General features: G+C 43.7%; 1 protein-coding gene across 2 annotated transcripts in view; it reads right to left on the bottom strand.

Moving 5' to 3' along the window:
• LNX1 (ligand of numb-protein X 1) overlaps positions 1-16,791 on the bottom strand; it is an 85,478-nt gene that overhangs the window by 32,100 nt on the left and 36,587 nt on the right. For both annotated transcript variants that reach the window (XM_056855552.1, XM_056855553.1), the window contains exons 2-5: positions 15,539-15,780; positions 13,239-13,394; positions 4,364-4,566; positions 573-944 (exon numbers count right to left, since the gene is read on the bottom strand). In XM_056855552.1, the coding sequence (XP_056711530.1) occupies positions 573-944; positions 4,364-4,566; positions 13,239-13,394; positions 15,539-15,780 (973 nt within the window). The remainder of the gene's footprint in view (positions 1-572; positions 945-4,363; positions 4,567-13,238; positions 13,395-15,538; positions 15,781-16,791) is intronic.

Below are 16,791 nucleotides of genomic sequence, written 5' to 3'. Positions count from 1 at the left end.
CAGCATGTAGTGTTTCCTCCATAAAATGATCCTTAGCAGTATCTTTTCTAACTGTGTCTATAACCCTTTGGAACGCTGCACTTGAGTACCATTGTAAAACCAATTTGCTATTGGCTTGCTTCCAAAAGCTGGTGGTGCTATCTGCAACAAACATGCAGCTTTGTACCTGGACAAAAAAAAAAAAAAAATCCAAGACAAACAAAAAACGGCAGGTCCTCCAACCATGTAACCCACCAGCAATTTCCAAGAAATCAGACTTTTTTAACCACAAGATTCTAAGTGAAGTGTGATTTGCATGGCACTCAGTAATTCAGTCAAAAGTACCAGTATTACAATACTTCATAGACTTTATGGCTGACAGTCACTTTGACGCATTCAATACATTTGACTCCGTTTTTCCATGACTGTTGGCAAATGGTTTGTATTTAGGGAATGCACATAACTTGCCTTCAGGGAGAACAGAGTGGATATTTACCCGCTCAGCATACATAATACATTGCAGTTATTATCCTAAAGAGCCTCGGCATTTCTTAAATACGCTCAGGAAATATGAGGAAGTTGTTGCAACAAACCTGTATAAGCTGGGCCGCGCTCTCCGGACTTCCGTATCGAAGATCATGGCCGTTAATCGCTAGAACCCTGTCATTCTCCTGAAGCTGTCCATCCCTGGCCGCGACGCCTCCTTCCAGCAAGTTGAAAACAAACACCCCCGTTTCGTCTGCCTTGCGTACCAGCTTGATGCCCAGCTGTTCGTCGGGGCTGCTTTTGTTCAGGACAACGTGAGCACTGTCATCCCGGTTGCAGGGCACGTCCAGGGGAAGCCCGCTGTTCCGACACCTGTACCTCTGCTCCCTGAGAACGGTCAGCCGGAGGACTTGGCAGGGCTGCCTCAGAACCGACAAGGCGTAACTGTGCGGTACGTTTCTGATGTCCATACCGTTTACCTGAAAGGCAGAACCATAAATCAATATGGGGGAAAGGGGCTGCCTGATTGGAACTGGCACGGCAGACAGGTGGCCTATTTCCTCAGATGCCTTCCTGTTACGCTGTCATACGGCCAAGATTTCATTATAAAATATCCTCCCCCTCAAGCTTCCAAGGACGGCACGCAGTGTACTCTCTTCTTCCTCTCTTGCACATTATCTCCAGACATAAGGGCTATTTTTCAAATTTGTCAGCGCTCCCCCTTAGCCTCCAATATCCTCTTGCCTATCTTAGCAGACTTAGCCAGAGTCCACCAGCTTCTAGTTGCCAGCGGCATTCCTATGCTAACCCTCTCTCTTCTCTCCCACATTTTTTTTTTGGGGGGGGGGGTTAAATTGATATTTCTTGTCTGCTAGCTTTGATTGCAGTGGAAACATGAAATCCTCCAGTTTTCCAGCCTTCAAATTAAAAAGGAAGCCGTGAGTACCGATCATGATCCGCTTCTTTGTTTTGTTATTTAGATAGCAGAGCTAGTGGAACTGAAGGGGATTTTCACTTGCAGAAGATCCAAGATTTAAATACTCAGGAAATCAAATATATTTGAAACGGCTACTGACCAAACACTTCATACCAAGGTTTTGTTTGGGTTGGGTGTTTTTTTTTTATTTTTTGCTTGTTTTGATGGGATATTTGACCCAATCTGTGCTAACGCTTCTACAGCTGTAATTTGCTCTAAGAAAAATAAATCAAACATTAGCTTACATATGCAGTTTCATAGCACAGCAGTTGACCCAATAACTTAAGTCCCTGCGGAAGATGCATTCTTTCCCTAGCAAGTAAACTGAGTCTTCTCTTGGAATGAGAACTGGGTTGCTGTCCATATGTATCAGCTGTGCTGCTTGACGCAGTGCTGGATTTCATTTAGCATGCTGCAAAGTAAGCTGGGTAACAGGGAATCTGCTACCATGAAATGCAATTGGAGTTTCCCATGTTAGAATGTCTGCCGCCTTTCTGATTTGCACTCAGGGCTATATCCATCTCTGAAGCTTAGAATGTAGCAACTACCTTCTCATTGCCCTGACCTAGATGGCCCAGGCCAGCCTGACATCATCAGATCTCAGAAGCTAAGCAGGGTCGGCCCTGGTTAGTACAAGGATGGGAGACCACCAAGGAATACCAGGGTCGCTATGCAGCGGAAGGCAATGGCAAACCACCTCTGTTAGTCTCTCGCCTTGAAAACCCTACTGGGTTGCCGTCAAGCCGGCTTTAATTTGATGGCACTTTACACACACTTTCTCATTAAAAGGTAAAGGTCCCCTGTGCAAGCACCAGGTCATTCCTGACCCATGGGGTGATGTCACATCCTGACGTTTACTAGGCAGACTTTGTTTACGGGGTGGTTTGCCAGTGCCTTCCCCAGTCATCTTCCCTTTACTCCCAGCAAGCTGGGTACTCATTTTACCGACCTCAGAAGGATGGGAGGCTGAGTCAACCTTGAGCCGGCTACCTGAAACCAACTTCCGTCAGGATCGAACTCAGGTCGTGAGCAGAGCTTGGACTGCAGTACTGCAGCTTACCACTCTGTGCCACGAGGCTCCTACTTTCTCATTACAAAATAGTAATAGTTATTCCATCTGGACAAACAGAATTTGCAGCAGCGCTGGTGTCATTCCCTTTCCCTGACCCAACCATCAATGCTTCGGCTATGGTAACTAGATGGGTTCCAGTGCTGGCCAACTTTGTGGACAAATGTGCTACAAGCAGAGTCCAAAATATGAGAGGATGCTATTCTAGCATTCACTGAACCACATAAGCAACGCCCTATAGTTCTGGGGTAGTTTTACTTCTTGTCTGTTGAGCCAGGGAGCAGTACTGTGCTAGAGACAAGGACAACAAAGTAGGCCTAACTCTAAGGCACAGGCACACCTTCGGACCTTTTGGCTCCTGTCCATATGTGCGATAAATTTGCATTGCCTGTGTTATTTGTGGCACCTGTGTTGCAAGCTGTCTTCAGTCTTTAATCCTTGTGTAAAGTGCAACTGTCTTCTCCATAGCATGACAAACTGCATCCTCTAGGTCAGAGGTTCCCAAAGATTTTGAGTCATGGGGCACTTTTCAGGAGAGAAATTCGTCATGGAGCACTAATTTTCATCTAGCACCTATATGCTAAACCGAATGACAGTAGTATTTTTCTTTCCAATCTCTTCATGGAGCTCTAGGAGATGCTTCCTTGCAGCACAGTCTGGGAACCTCTGCTCTAGTTCCCGAGCAATAAAAGGGTCCTGTCTTCCTTTGTATCTCATTACTCTATCTTCAGTGGTCCATTAAGGTGACCATTCTCTTGTGCATGAGATGAAGTGAATTCTTCTTCTTCTATCTTTTTCACAGTGGGGACCAAAGCAGCTTACATTATCCTCCTCTCCTCCTTTTTAATCCTCACAACAACCCTACGAAGTAGGTTAGGCTGAAAGTACCTAACCTAAAGTCACCCAGTGAGCTTCTACAGCAAGATGGGGATTCGAACCTGGGTCTCTCAGACCCTCCTCTGAAGCTCCAATCACACCACAGCGGCTTTCATAGAGTGGCTGCTGTTGAACAGTAGATAAAAATAAGGTCGAGGCCAATGGTGCAAAATAGGCTAAAAATTTCTTATTACTCAGAATAGAATTTCCTTACGCGTTTTGCCCAAGAGGCCTCTTCAGGGGAATCTGCCAGAGCTTATTCGTCCTCGTTTGTGTGACGGACAACAAGACACTGAGGGACATGTGACTACCCCTTGAAAGAAGCTCCCTGTATCCTCCCCCAGCAAATGGCGAGTAAAAACGAAGTGTTATGCAAGAGGGACATCACATCACATCACAAGCCTTTGCTTATGTTAAAAAAGTTGCAGGAAAGAGAAACAGGTCTAAGTGGCAATCACAGGCCATTTGTAATGTTTAAAGTTTGGTCCTGAAGTGGGCCTTCATACATAAGCAACTATGGCCATTTATGCACGGGAGATTTTTTGCCTTGGATTTGCCACTCTTTAGATGCATATTTTCCCCATCCAAATCCTCAAAACTCAACAATAAGCCCCCCGTGCAGAGTTTTGAGAATCTAGATAGCGGCAAACCCAAGGCAAAGCCTCCCGTGCATAAATGGCCTCTATTCACAACGCTGTGAGGAGACACAGGCTTGAGGCCTTTAATTAGATTACGCATTACTGTTGGAACGAACCTCTTATCTCTGAGATCACAAAATGGAACTACAAGAGTGGGCATGGAGGAAGAGGAACATGCCGTACTTTTTTCCCCTTTCAATCACCTCTGTCCCTTCTGCATGTTCTCAGATGTTGTTTTTCCATGCCTTCAAACCAAACTGGAATGCCTTTAAAAAGCTCTGACTCAGTTTATGTTTTTACAATCCCTTCACATTTGCATCCAATTGGGTAAGGACATACCTTCAGTATCATGTCCCCAGGGAGTAACCTTCCATCTCTGGCAATGACTCCATCGCGATAGATGTGCTGTATAATGATGTGAACCAATGGCGTTTCGCTCCCTCCCACAATCCTAATGGCAAGGCTTTCGTTGGGATCGCTGCGGCTCATCTTAATGCTGGTAATTTCGCCATCTGGGATGAGGTGATATAACCTTGGGAACACTGAAACGAACACATGAAGAAGCCTTTATTCTTTTTAATTTCTAAATTCCAAATAACTCCCAGTGAAAACATGTGCAGCTTTTCCACTGCTGATCCAACTAGGTTTCAACAGCAGATACGTTACATGCTAAAAGGGATGAAGGATTATGGTTTACAGCGCTGAAAGGATTTTTTTTTTTTAAAGCCAAATGATGCACACTAATCTTCATCTTTTTGAAATCAGTCCTTTCGACTGTCACCTCTTTTTATATAAAGCAACTTCCTCTGTCAGACTAATAATTCCACGCTACACAGCACAACCATGACCTCCACAGATGATTTAGGCAGAAGACATAGTTTTCAAAGGAAAGTGCAGTAGCTTTCGTTGGAATGCTTCAGAGAACCTAAAATAACATTAATCAAGGGTGCATCCCTGCAGTTGCTTTCAGGCCAAAGCCTCTTCTTTACTCGGTGACACAGAGCCACAGCAAGAACAGTCAGAAGACAATCCAGCAAGAACAGTCAGAAGACAATCCAGATAGTGAAAGGGGGGGGGATGGAAATCAGAAGAAATGGTTGCACTAAATGCCTGCCCAATTCTCAGAGCTGGAGGGAGCAAGCGAGGCTTGTTCAAGGTGGAGATGCCCCATGCAAATTGGGAGCAGTCCTGAGAAGCCCCTGAAACACTGCAGAGAAGTAGGGTTGCCAGCTCCAGGTTGGAAAATACCTGGAGATGTTTGGGGCAGGGACTGAGGAGGTAGGGTTGCCAACCTCCAGGTAATATTCAATATAGTAAACTCAACTGTAATTATGAGTAGTAGTCAAAAAACACAGTTGTAGGCCAATGTTAACACAATCAATCTCTGTATTATCACATTAATTAATATTTGTATTACAACATACTATGTATAGAAACCCAATTATCATCTACTGTTAGGTTACACCAGGGGTCGGCAAACTCATTAGTCAAAAGAGCCAAATATCAACAGTACAACGATTGAGATTTCTTTTGAGAGCCAAATTTCTTAAACTTAAACTATATAGGTAGGTACACTGTTTATTAACTTAATAAACATTAATTAAAGTTTTAAGTCTTAATTAAACTATAGGTACACTGAATAAAACTTGATATCATACTTAATAGTGATCTTATTTATTGATAAAAATTACATTGTAAGTCCCTGCCATTTCCCCCTCCCCATCCGGAGTCCTCGTCTGGAGGCCTGGTCTACCGCCATAAAAGCCTATTGGTAGACCTGGCCTCCGGCTGAGTCCCATTGGGAGGCCAGGTCTACCCATTGGCTTTCTTGGCAGTAGACCTGGCCTCCGGAGGCCCATAGAAGCCAATTGGTAGACCTGGCCTCTGAAGGGGGACTTTTCCCCCTCCTCGGAGTCCAGGTCTACCGCCAAGAAAGCCAGTGGGTAGACATGGCCTCCCAATGGGACTCAGCCGGAGGCCAGGTCTACCAAAGGAAGCCCGCCCTGCCCAACAGCTGATAGGCGGGCGGGGGGGGGCAGGAACCGCCAAGCTGCCCACCCAGCAATCGCGCGGCTAGAAGGGAGGGGAGGCTTTAGCCTTCCAACCATTGAGGGCAAGGGAAAGGGGAACCCGGCCATTCTCCACGGGGGAGGGGGAGAGACAGTGCGCCCGCTCGCCTGCTCTTGCTCTCTCTCTCTTTCTCTCTCTCTCTCTCTCTCTCAGGCGTGCTGGCGCCGCAGCCCGGCTGCCGGCGCGAGACCAAGTTCGGAGAGCCGCACTCAACGGGCCAAAGAGCCGCATGCGGCTCGGGAGCCGCAGTTTGCAGACCCCTGGGTTACACTATTTATATCATAGTGCAGCAAGGCACAAGTATAATGTAGGTTAATAAGTATGTCCAAATAAAGTCCATGAAAATAAAGTCAACAGAAAAATCTTTGTTTCCTTGTTCCTTGTGTTGCAAGATTTTCTTTTTTCTTCAAAAGATGATTGGGTACCTCCAGGTAATAGCAGAAGTACTCCTGCTATTACAACTGATTTCCAGCCGATAGAGATTAGTTCACCTGGAGAAAATGGCTGCTTTGGCAATTGGACTCTAAGGCATAATGTCCCTCCCTTCCCCAACCACCCCCCTCAGGCACCTCCCCAAAAACCTCCCGCAGGTGGCAAAGAAGGACCTGGCAACTCTATGTGGAGGGCAGGGTTTGGGGAGGGGAATAGGGTTGCCAGGTCCCTCTTTGCCACAGGAGGGAGGTTTTTGGGGCGGAGCCTGTGGAGGGCAGGGTTTGCGGAGGGACTTCCATGCAATAGAGTCCTATTGCCAAAGTGGCCATTTTCTCCAGGTGAACTGATCTCTGTCAGCTGGAGATCAGTTGAAATAGCAGGAGATCTCCAGCTTGTCGGTTGGCAAGCCTACAGAGAACACAAGAGGGACATTTTGAGATTTTCTGCAGCTCAGTCCGCACTGTAAGCAGCCCAAGAGCCCAGACTTTTATATAGCTTCTGGAATGACGGCTGCCCCTTGAACTGTGTCATTCATCCTAGTTTTGTTGCACAGTCGGGAGTAAATCGAAGGTACAAAGACTGAGGGCTTATGAAAGAATGCAGGGCACCATAACTCACTGAATTTATTAGTCCATATATCAAGGATGGGCAGAAATCCCTGAAGGGTATCTTCTGTCCATCAGCTCACATTTCATTACTCTTGCATGTCACCAGTCCTTATAAGAATGTTTCTAATCCAACAGTTTATTTTCTTTACATTCTTTACATTCTACCTCTTGGTATTACTATTCACAAGGTGGCTACTAAGTTTACAGGCAAACAACTACCTTTTATTTGTGTCCTCAAAATTTCTTAGAAGATGCACTTACATGAAGCCCAGCAGTTCTTCACGTATGGCTCCCACTTTTGGGGAAGAAAAATCATTTTGAATATTTTCACAGAGACTTCAAAGTCTAGTCCAAGTTTCATAATTCAAAACATCCTAGTTTCATAAAAATGATTTCTGAAACTGCATGTTGAGCAAAGCCACTTTCTGGAAATGAAAAGAAATGTACAGCCTCAGCCTACACCTAGGATTGCCACCTCCGGGTTCAGAAATACCTGGAGATTTGAGGGTGGAGCCTGGGAGGGTGAGTGAGTGTTGCCAGGTCCCTCTTTGCCACCAGTGGGAGGTTTTGAGGGTGGCGCCTGAGGAGGGCGGGGTTTGGGGAGGGGACGGACTTCAGTGCCATAGAGTCCAATTGCCAAAGCAGCCATTTTCCCCAGGTGAACTGATTTCTATTGGCTGGAGATCCGTTGTTAACCCTAGGGCGAGCTTTAGGGAGGGGAGGGACCCCAGTAGGATATAATGCCATACAATCCACCTTCCAAAGCAGCCATTTTCTCCAGCAGACAGGAAATAAATGTTTAAAATAAGTAAATAAATAATAAAATAAGTTATCTGTGTAGAGTGGAGATCAGTTGTAATTCCCAGTGATCTCCAGTCCCTACCTGGAGGCTACATCTACTTGTAAACTTACAATAATTCTCTGTGCCTTTATGTCTGAAAAGGTACCCACTGGAAGCAAAAACCCATGACATTTGTTACCAAAACTATTTTCACATCACATCAACATTTATCTGCTAACAACTGTGTTATACATTTGTACTATAATACGATGGAGAGAATTCTTTACTTGCTTGCTTAAATTCATTGCCATTTTACCCACTGGAACATACCCACATTTTACCCATTTTACCCACTGGAACATACATTTTCAGACACGGGCCCCTATCTTTAAATCCCATCTGCAACCTCTTTTACCTTACGTAAGTCTTGGAGTTCTGACATTCCTGTCATCTCTTTCTGCTTTTCTCCATCTTTCTCCTTCTCTTTCCCCACACTTTCCTTCTCTCCCTCATCTTCTCTCTTCCTCTCTAGAAACTTCACTCGCATGCTCACATGCACGTGAAAAAGGATCAGTGGTGCCATTCATTCAGCCCACTTTAGGTTGGAGCATGACTCAGCAGTGAGTCATGACTACGGTTGCCAGCCTCCAGGTACTAGCTGGAGATCTCCTGCTATTACATCTGATCTCCAGCCGATAGAGATCAGTTCACCTGGAGAAAGTGGCCGCTTTGGCCATTTGGGACTCTGGCATTGAAGTCCCTCCCCAAACCACACCCTCCTCAGGCTCTGCCCCCAAACCATCCTGCCAGTTGCAAAGAGGGACCTGGCAACCCTAGCCAAGACCAGCCACCAATTTATCTCAAGGCCATTTTTCATCCAGTGAATTCTTGGTCTTCTAGAAGTCCTGCCATGTTTTCAAGGCCAACTTTTCTTGCCACAGTTCCACAGTTTGGACAAGAAGCTTTACCTCATTCTGTTCGATCCCTTACCAAAATGAGGAAAATTAGGCTACAGTTGTAATACAGAAAAACAATACCAGCTGCAGTAAAGAGAACAAACACTCTCACTGCCATTATTTACAATAAACAGTCAGGCTTATCATTTGCATTACTTGCCATTCAGAGCCTTCACACACTTCATGCCAGCAAACCTGGGCTTGCTACACTATTGCATATTCTGAAGAAAGCTGCAAGCAAACTCGGTAAATGTACCTCTCTGATCTGCATCTGCAAGCACAACTTAGTCACAATAACACTTTACATTTTAGGTCTATACTGGGCATGTCCCCCCAGAAAGTATTTCCACGATCAGTTAAACTTGGAACCACTATTGGTTTATTAACTCCAGTGTTGTCATTTTGATAGGCTGGTTACAAAAAAATATATTGACAGGGCCAATCAGGCCAATTATCCCCGTTTCCTGCCTCGTACAAAAAGCTTGCAATGTTCTAAAGGCCATTCAAGACAATCCTACCTTTCAAATACTTTAAAAAATTATTTTTCTTTTCACTCTGTTGCATAAAGTTTTCCAGACTAGGAAAACCATAAGGATTGCATACCTTTCTTTGCCCCCTTAAACTTCCACGTCTTACATATAGATGAACTGCTGAACCTAGAAAGAAATATATTTTCTGTCTTGCTTTTGCTGATTCTGCTGCGTGATTTTTCTGCGTACTTTTGTGTTTTGTGCACGAGGATTGGTGTGGGGCACACTGGATCTGTCAATAATAATAATAAAATGTCATTCATGTCCCCAAAAAATCTAATTCTCTGCATCCTGAAGAATGTGGACAAGAACTTCAGTAACCTAGGGACATGAAGGTCTGGATTCCAGCGTCAAGTCTGACACTTCATAACATAAATAGCTTTTACTTCAATGATTAGCTTGGAAAAAGTAAAACTGATGACTGTTAATGACTCTGAGTAATAAAGCATGGCTGGAACATCTTCTTAATTTCTGCCTGCTTGCTCAGCAGGAGTAAAAAAAACAAAAAAACAGCAGCTAACAGAAAACCCAAGCCTAAAAATTACATATAAGTGCTAATTTAGTCTCTATTGACATCATCTGATAACTCACGTATCTGCCTATGCATGGAATTTTGCTGCCGTGTTTGTCTACGGATTTTCAACCATTAACGTTCATAGGAAAGCATGTTATATAACAGCCAAGTATGCCTCCCTCATGGGGGTGGGGGCATCGGCACAGGTTTGCAGAAAAACAGGAAAACTTTTACAAACATTTTGGGAGCTAAGAACAATTGTTTGGGGATATGACAGACTGCTAGGTAAGGGGACAGTGAGTAAGATCAGGAGGACGGATGACTGGTGGAAAGAACTTCGGGGGCGGGGTAGAAAGAAGCAGAGATGGAGCAAAGAGAAGACAGGCACGCAAAGCCAAAGCAAGAGGGACAAAGCAAAGGCCAGTGGGGGAGGGATGGGGATTTTCCCTTCCCCTTCCCATATTTACTATATATATTCTTTGGTAGATTCCTTCAGGAGGATTTCGCTATATTTAATTCCTTTCATGTTTAAATTTTTCTCTAGTGTATATTTAATCTTTTCAAAAGCAGTTTGGGTAGCACTGCTTAGAAATGATTGCAACCAAGTCAAAAATAGCTCCATGAATTTGAGTAAGATCCTATTTAGCTGGATCAGTAATCATATTTCCCTTTTCTCTGCTCCCTTTTCTTCTTTGCGAAGGCAAACTAAATCAATGACTTATCTTAAACAGTGGAAATCCTACCCGATTTCTTGGTTATCTCGCTATTTATGCTCTGATTATCACCAAGTCGTCTGTCTGCTCCGCTGAGATTACTGCTAACAGGGCTTTGCCTTATTTGGGCTACAAACTGTTACTGAAAATCAATGCTGTCTTCCCAGCCTTGCTTGGTCCAGATACTGACCAATCTCTAGCATAAACTATATATATTTATATATATATATATTCTATTTCATTTACCATTTTTGACCAGTTAATTCATCCCCACTGGGCTCAATGGCATGAAACCTACAGCAAACGTTTTTTTAAAAGATATTAACATTTTCACAATTGCTATTAAGAAATAATTGTGGTGTTTATCCTATGTCCAGTCCATGAATGGAGCTAGAGTTTTTACTTATCTTTCTCTGGATCACCTTCTGACCCCTTCCACCAAAACTAAACATTTCCAAATCCATGCAAGAAATGCCAGAGGACCAGGATAATGTGATATAGGAAATGTTTATCCTTAATGTGGCAAAGAAACCACATAGGGATGTCTTTTACGCATGGCTGTGCCAAATACTTACTTCAGCCTGCTCTGTACCTAGAAGCCAGGCTTACAGTGCCATTGAAAACAGAACTATTCTAAATCCACTGAAGCCAATGAGTTTAGAGGGTAACTCTGCTTAGGTTGGTAGTGTTTGGGAATTCATGTTCTTATTCCATTGGAAAAGGCTAATTTGAGTAACGTTGGTTAAAAAGAAAATTCAGTCCAGTTTCTGAAACAACATTTTTATACATGAGTTGTAAATTTGATGCCTGTGGCAAATCCTTTCACCAAACTGTTATAAATCATGAATGATTATACAGATATTCATTAACTGGTATTAGCTAGAGGGTAAGGAGGCATAGCATTGCCAAAATGTGCCTATCACTGAAAGTATAATTCCTCTCGGCAATATACATCCATCAGAAATGTGTATTTCACTGATTGCTCATTCCACCCTAACTTATCAAGGATACACTGTGAAAAACATGTCACATAAAACCATGTTTAATTGAGCTAACCACAGTTAGTATCATCATTCAAATATGTATCATTCCACTAACAACAGTTAGGTAGGGTACTTCAAAACCCTGGCTTGAAGTTGGCTTATTAACCACAGTTAAACTTATCTATGGTTTCATGCAATGTGTGTGTGTTAAATGCCGTCAAGTCGCTTCCGACTCATGGCGACCCTATGAATCAATGTCCTCCAAAATATCCTATTTTTAACAGCCTTGCTCAGGTCTTGCAAACTGAGGACCATTCCTTCCTTTATAGAGTCAATCCATCTCTCATTGGATCTTCCTCTTTTCCTGCTGCCTTCAACTTTTCCTAGCATCGTTGTCTTTTCCATTGACTCTTGTCTTCTCATCATGTGATGTACAAGCATGTTTTAAACCCGATGTTTCCTGATGCTGCCCTCACATACTCCCCAAGCTACAAAGGTGGTTGTCTAGATCAGCTCAAAACCAAAACCTCTCTCACCTTTCAGTGTAGGAGGGGTTGCAGTGTAGCAGATTGACTGCTGTGGTAGGCAACCATATTTCAGCACATCTCACTGACAGTCTTCCTGACCAATGTAACCAGCATTTGTCAAACAGTAAAATTTTGGTTCATCCATCTCCAATATATTATTAGAGTCCTAGGCTACTGTACAGCAACAATTATGTTTGTGGTAGCTCAAGAAACTTTCAACTGTTATTTGTTCCCTGGTGGCCTCTCCCTTCTCTGTTTCTCTTCGTAGGCTTTGATAGAGGGACAAACCTAGACCTTTTAAAATCACACTCTTGACTAAATGTTTATTGTTGGCGGACATATGTCTAGACATAAATTGAAGCTAAGCTGACAGCTACCAAAAGGAAAGTTAAAATAATATGGCAGTTAAACTGTCTGAACTGCAGCTGACCTTAGTGGTGGCATGAAGTAGGAAATATAATTTTAGCAATATCCAGTTCTCAAATCTTGACAGAACACACACCAACTCACATGAAGAGTCCAATTGCCAAAGTGGCCATTTTCTTCAAGTGAACTGATTTCTATCGGCTGGAGATCAGTTGTAATAGCAAGATATCTCCAGCTATTACCTGGAGGCTGGCAACCCTAGCAGGTATGGGAGCCATAGCCTATGGAACTCAAAATCCTTGGCAGGCCCTGGACCCAGATGAACAAAATCGGATATCTCTTTGTCTGAATGTGAGTGTGGAAGAAAGTCCATCCCCTGTATTTTCCTGAGCACCCAAAATGAAAAAGAAATTAAACCTATCATACAATATGCATAAGTCAAAGTGACTGATTTTGCCAAAATCCTAGACCAATGATACAGACCAATGCAAGAGAGGTGAAAAAAATATATAGCATTAACTTCCATGGCATATATGCCACAGAGCATCTTTGTATTGTGTCCATTTCAAGTATTTTGTTCTGGAAGAATCCCCCACAACAATTATTTTCTAATTTTGGTGGCTTTTTATAGATTACTGCTAAACAATTAAATGTTTTAAAAATACTGAATTGCAAGCATTTCATTCAATTGTCATAGAAAACAGTCCAGACACATATGCAGATAAAATTATTACCTTCCTCTGAGGCAACCATTCTTTCAACATTCTCTTGTTCCTGTTCAGCATGGTTAGCAACAGCACTCCCGCTTTTTGTCCTCCGAAGAACGCTGAAAGCTCTGTTTATTTTCTTAAAGGACCTGCTTCTTATAGTGGAACGTTCGAAATGTCGAGCTGCACCAAAGAGAATTTTAAAAAAGGATCAGCCTGAAGGAGCCTTTGGTTACAGAACCAGAAGGACTAATTCCGAGAATGATGATCATTCTTCTCTACTTTTTCCCTTGCCACCATTACGTGTGGGCTTGGATCCCACCTTGATTTCCCCAGGCACAAGGGGGGCAATTTTCCTCCCTTCTGTGGCAGCCCAAACCACATCCCAAAATGCTGTTCCGGGGGATGAGGGACGCCCAGGAATAAACTGCCGGGATCAGAGAAAATCACTCCTCTGCTCCTGAGGATAACACACAGCAAATGGGAACATCTTCTAGACGTTATGTGGGGAGCTCACAAGCTTGGGTGCAGGGCCATGCAATGTAAACATTTACTAAGTGGGGTTGAACATTTTGATGGGGTACTGGAAGGAGCCCCGTGGCGCAGAGTGGTAAGCTGCAGTACTGCAGTCAAAAGATCTGCTCACGACCTGAGTTCAATCCCGACGGAAGTCGGTTTCAGGTAGCCAGCTCAAGGTTGACTCAGCCTTCCATCCTTCCGAGGCCGGTCAAATGAGTACCCAGCTTGCTGGGGTAAAGGGAAGATGACTGGGGAAGGCACTGGCAAACCACCCTGTAAACCAAGTCTGCCTAGTAAACGTCGGGATGTGATGTCACCCCATGGGTCAGGAATGACCCGGCGCTTGCACAGGGACCTTTACCTTTACCTTTTTATTGGAAGGAAGGGGGTATTTGGAGGAAAGCAAAAATGAACTTTAAATGCATGAATAATGTTGACTTTTCATCCTCCTCCTCCCAACCCTATGAATAGGGTTGCCAGGTCCCTCTTCACCACCGGTGGGAGGTTTTTGGGGTGGAGACTGAGGAGGGCAGGGTTTGGGGAGGGGAGGGACTTCAATGCCATGGAATCCAATTGCTAAAGTGGCCATTTTCTCCAGGTGAACTGATCTCTATCGGCTGGAGAGCAGTTGTAATAGCAGGAGACCTCCAGTTACTACCTGGAGGTTGGCAACCCTATCTATGAAGTTATTTGTGCAGACTTAATATTATATTATGTGGGCTTTTACACTGGTTTATACTTTTAATCTCTGTCACTGCACAGAAACGGAAAGCTGCTTCAGACATTAAATTCTTGTTTGACAATTCTAATTAAGCAAGTAACCAGAAAATAGCAAAACGTACACATTTGTAACACTGGAAAGACTAAATGTAAGAAGATGTTGGTGGATCAAGCCAGCTTTTTCACTCAGTCTTGCTCAATCCCCCCCTTTTTTTTGCTGCCACCTTAATTCCACATGGCTTTTGTCCATGCAGTTCCCATGATCCCCAGCATAACGTTTTGGTGGTCAATTGGGAGGAATAGCTGGTTGGATCCCACTTCATATCTTTCATAGAGTTTGGATTTTCTTGAAGCATGCTCCTCATTATTCATGTCCTGCCGTTCTGATACAATATTACAGTGACATGTCTATTGGCCCATTTCCTGGACTTCTTCACACAAACAACACCAACAGAAATGTAGCACTATCCTAAATCCAAAATCTCCAGTCGTGTCAGAGTTTGCTCTGGCGAGTTGTTATGTTTTCCTCTATATCCATTTCCTTCTGTCCATTCCTTCATTGTTACCACAATAATTGATAGCAGTCTTTTCTCACTCAAAAACAATTTATGCACATTCCTCTCTTTTTATACCTTGTGAAGGTAAGAAGCTGATTTAGGCTCTGAAGACCCCACAGATTGTAATAACTAATTTTTCTGCTCATCCTTTCACCAGCCATTTTTCACATTATTAATTTTTTTGTTCGCAACTGGCCGCAGAAGTTAGTTTCCCCCCTAGGGTTGCCAACCTCCAGGTAGTAGCTGGAGATCTCTTGCTATTACAACCGATCTCCAGCCGATAGAGATCAGTTCCCCTGGAGAAAATGGCCGCTTTGGCCATTGGACTCTATGGCACTGAAGACCCTCCCCAAACCCCGCCCTCCTCAGGCTCCACCCCAAAAATCTCCCGCCGGTGGCAAAGAGGGACCTGGCCACCCTATTTTCCCCCTCTCTTAAAAGTGGTATAACATTTCTGTGGCAAATAATTTTAAAAAGTGGTTCTTTAAAGAGGGGCCACCAGAATCTGAGGGGCTCCTTAATGGTTCTTACGTCTAGTTTGGTTGCTTCTGTTAAGATCTGAGGAGCTGGGTCCCGACTGGCAGTCCTCAGAGGTGGTGCTGAAGGCTGGATTAATTAAACCCGGCTCATCTGTCATTAAGGCTATAGTGGCGGCAGCAGAGAGCTCTGGACCGAGAGCAGCTACAGTCAAAGCAGCAGTAGAATCGGGAGATCCATCCTGTGAACGTCGCTTTCGGTCCTTGGTAAGGCCATAATGGGATGCTCCTTTACATCTAAGAATAAGGGAAGAGAGGCAAAAGATAATAATATTATGAAAAGAAGAAGAATTTGTGTTTAGCTGTCATATAGAGGATGGGGCCGAGTTGTTTTCTGTAGCCCCAGAAGGTTGGACCAGAACCAACAGGCTGAAATTAAATCAAAACAGTTTCTGTCTAAACATTAGGATGAATTTTCTAACAGAGCGGTTCCTCAGTGGAACAGGCTTCCTCGGGAGGTGGTAAGCTCTCCTTCCCTGGAGGTTTTTAAGCAGAGGCTAGATGGCCATCTGTCAGCAATGCTGATTCTATGACCTTAGGCAGATCATGAGAGGGAGGGCATCTTGGCCATCTTTTGGGTATGGAGTAGGGGTCATTGGGGAGGTAGTTGTGAATTTCCTGCATTGTTCAGGGGGTTAGACTAGATGACCCTAGTGGTCCCTTCCAACTGTATGATTCTAGAAAATTGGATTGTTTAATTAGGTTAAAACAAATGGTTGCCAAGACTGGAGACAGATAATAGTTCCTCAGAGCTTGTAAGACAGAGCTGTTCCACCAGGCCTACAATTGAGGGCAGCCGCGGATATCATCTATCCTGGCCTCCCTACCTCCCTCCACCATTTTAATGTGAATTTTTGTTGTAAGTTATGGGGGAATATCAGGCTGCAAAACTTTTCAGCGGAAACTACTTTTATTGCGCCATCTGTTGTTTTAGTATAATTTATGATTGTTTTATTGTTTCAATGGAATGAATTACTGTTATGCCTGTGGGCTGCTTTTAAATGTTGTTACCCGCCCTGAGCCTGGCTTCACCTGGGGAGGGCGGGATATATAAATCTAACAAACAAACAAAAAATACATAAATAAATGAAGGAGGAATGGCAGCCATTTTTTTCTCCCGCTGCTATTACAAGCAAATGGGATTTGCAGGGTTTTGAAACACTGAGATCTGCAAAATATTTTTGACCTTAAAAAATTAGTAGGAGAGGAGGGGAAAGCGACGACTGTTGTATCTTATCACCCTCAAAT

This window comes from Euleptes europaea, chromosome 9 (genome assembly GCF_029931775.1).
Source record: "Euleptes europaea isolate rEulEur1 chromosome 9, rEulEur1.hap1, whole genome shotgun sequence".
Lineage (NCBI taxonomy): Eukaryota > Metazoa > Chordata > Lepidosauria > Squamata > Sphaerodactylidae > Euleptes > Euleptes europaea.
Note: the sequence above shows the minus strand (reverse complement) of the source record. Positions and strands in the feature narration are given on the sequence as shown.